Genomic DNA, 2,887 nt, shown 5'->3' on the forward strand with positions numbered 1-2,887 from the left:
GCGTGCTTTCCCCCTAATTCTTCTTTCGTTATACTATTTCTTTTGCGTTTCCAATGCATCAATGCTTTTTTTTTTTTTGCGCAAACAATGCATCAATGCTTAACAAGCTACTACCTGTAATAAAGTCCCTTGCGGCTAAGGCTGCGAACTGAAATGCATGATCCATAGAATTCTTAAATCCGGTCAATGGAATAGCTCGGTCACTGATGAGCTCATGAACAGATGTGCATTGCGTGAGGTCGATCGGCGTGCCGGCCAAGAGCCCGTCTCCGGTGGAACTCTCACAAGCCTCACGGGCCACATGGTACTTGAGTCTCCCTTCCGTAGCTTACGGTATAAGTTTATAACCAAAACCCTTCACAAAAGTTTTGAACAAAATAAAATCTTCACAAAATTCTCCTGAATGTTACTGTTCTCTCCGTTCTACTTTAAATGTCGTTTTGTAATGTTTATAGTAAGGGTTCTTCAGAAATTTTAAGCATTGATCACTATAGCTAGAGAGAGGTTTTCGGAACATCAATCAAAACAACTGAAATATGCACAAGATAGATCACAATGAGACTAGTAATAAAATTCAAATTCAGTACGTGGTAACGAAGAGTTACATGCATACATTACACTCTCGACTGGCCTTGCTCGGAGAAAAAACAACCGGCGAAGCAACCAGGAGATCACTAATAATACAATAAAGTACGTACGCAGCTAAGTAAGCAAACTTAAGCTTAAACCCTTCTTAACGACTGCTACTACGACGACGACGATGGCGAACTCCTTAAACCCTAACCGCAGCGGCGGCGGCCGATGTCTAATATTCCATCGAGCCTCGGCCGCTGCAGGATTAATTACACTGCTTAATGATTAATTCGTTCATGGAGCTTCCGTTTGCTCTGGCGATCACGAGAGGATGGAGTCCCAGTCGATCTCCCACGACGGGCACTTGTGGAGGTCCTGGTGGAGGTGGAAGGCGTCCGACTCGTCCCACGGCGCCTCCGAGAAGTCCAGCTTGGCCATCTCGTGGAGCGGCGCCGCGGGCTGCTGGTGCTGCGACGACTGCGGTGGGAGGGGCGTCGAGCCGGCGGAGAGCACCGACCCGTCTCCCTCCGTCGACGACGTCGACGTGGAGGCCTTGGGCGAGTCCGGTGGGGACGACTTGGACGACGGCGCGGGGGCGGCGATGGTCTGGCAGATGGAGTCGAGCTTGGCGTTGACGGAGGCGTGGAGCGGGCCGGCGAGGTGCGCGCCGCCGCGGCGGAGGTTGGGAAAGTTGAGGCGCGCCGCGTCGCCGCGGAGGCGGAAGGCCGCCTTGTCGTAGGCGAGCGCCGCGTCCTCGGCGGTGTCGAAGGTGCCGAGCCACAGCCGCGTCCGGTTCTTGGGGAGGCGGATCTCCGCCACCCACTTGCCCCAGTGGCGCTGCCGCACGCCGCGGTACAGCTTCCCGGCGGACGGCGCCCCGGCCTGCTTCATGGGCTGCGCCCGCGGGCCGAGGAGCGACGCCGAGAGGCCCCTCTGCTGCTGCTGCTGCTGCTGCTGGAGGAAGAGCTGCGCCTGGATCTGATGGATCTGTTCTGGGCCCAGGCTGGCCAGCCCCACCGCGTCGCCCGCCGACGGGTACGCGGCCGCCGGCGAGGCGCTGTACTGCGAGGTCGGCGGCAGAGGCGGGAGCTGCGAGAAGGACGACGATGTGGTGGTGGCGGCGGTGGGAGCAAACGGAGCTTGAAGTGTGGTGTAACTGTAAGAGGAGGAGGCAGGGAGGTAGCAGGATTCTTGGGGCAGCGAAGAGGAACTGTAATACGAAAATGGCGACGAGGTGGAGGTGGAGGTGGCGTAGAATGAGAATGGCGAGGTGGAGGTGGAGGTGGAGGAGGTGGGCGAGGAAGCGCTCCTGATAAAAGGTTCGAGCGCTCTCATGAGCTCCTGGTCCGAGGAGGACGACGACGAGGAGGAGCTGAACTGGTTCGCGGCGCCATACAGATCTATGGCCGCCATTGCCAACTAGAAAAAGATCGAAAAATCCAAACTTTTTGTGCAGAAACCGAACTAAAAGGTAGAAATCGAAGAAAAAAAGCCCTGTTTTCTTCAATAAAAGCGAAGAAGAACAGGGGCGGTGTGCGAGCAACCTGAAGGGGCTCTGTAAAAACAGCCCCTACGCCGGCTCGCGAGAAAGGCTAGAAAAGAAAGGCTAAAAAGAAGAAGACGGACCGAGGATCCAGAGGAGTAAAAAGGTTCTCCGGATCTCTGCTCGTCCTAGCAAGAACAAGAAGACGAACTTTGCATGCGAGCAAAGCGAAAGAAGAAGAAGATGATGATGAAAAAATGGTTTCCAGGAAACCCTTCTTGCCTGATCTAATAGCAGCCAAGAGAGGCCCCGGAGGAGGGGAGGTCGGGGAGGAAATCTTACCTGCGTTCGCCGCCGGGGTGGCGCGGGTGCTCCGTCGTGCTTGCTGTGTTTGGGTTTGGGGAAAGATCGCTCAGCCTCGCCGGGGAAGTGGGGTGCCTGGGTCGTGGGTTGGATGGGGGGTTGAGGGCCGTGGGTGTGTGCGCGTGCTTGGTGATGGCGGTGATGGTGTGGTGTGGTGTGGGGGCGGGTGGCGGGTCTCTCCTGGGGAGCAATGGCTTCCGGCGGGGGCTTTATATAGCGCCGGAGCGCGGGGAGGATGATGGAGGAGGGTGTGAATGGATGAATGAACCGTGGGAGTGGACGACGACGAGGCCTCGCGCCGTGAGAGAGTTGGGGGTGTGGCTGACGTGCGGGGCCCGGGCGGAGTGGTGCCACGCGTGTCAGCCGTGGCGATGCCTGGTTGACCTGGCGAGCTGGCTTCGCTCATTCATGCCCATCGCATGAGCTAGCCGCCGTTTGCTGGTGGAATCAATGCTTTGAGGTTGATAT

At 56.8% G+C, this 2,887-nt stretch overlaps 1 protein-coding gene across 1 annotated transcript; it reads right to left on the bottom strand.

Moving 5' to 3' along the window:
• Window positions 1–556: 556 nt before the first annotated feature.
• LOC109733729 (ethylene-responsive transcription factor RAP2-13) lies at window positions 557–2,642 on the bottom strand. The gene has a single exon (XM_020292945.4). It carries the CDS (start codon window positions 1,984–1,986, stop codon window positions 895–897), a length of 1,092 nt encoding a protein of 363 aa, XP_020148534.1. The 5' UTR covers window positions 1,987–2,642; the 3' UTR covers window positions 557–894.
• Between the last annotated feature and the right edge of the window lie 245 nt (window positions 2,643–2,887).

The sequence above is a fragment of the Aegilops tauschii genome, chromosome 7, assembly GCF_002575655.3.
Source record: "Aegilops tauschii subsp. strangulata cultivar AL8/78 chromosome 7, Aet v6.0, whole genome shotgun sequence".
Taxonomy (NCBI): domain Eukaryota; kingdom Viridiplantae; phylum Streptophyta; class Magnoliopsida; order Poales; family Poaceae; genus Aegilops; species Aegilops tauschii.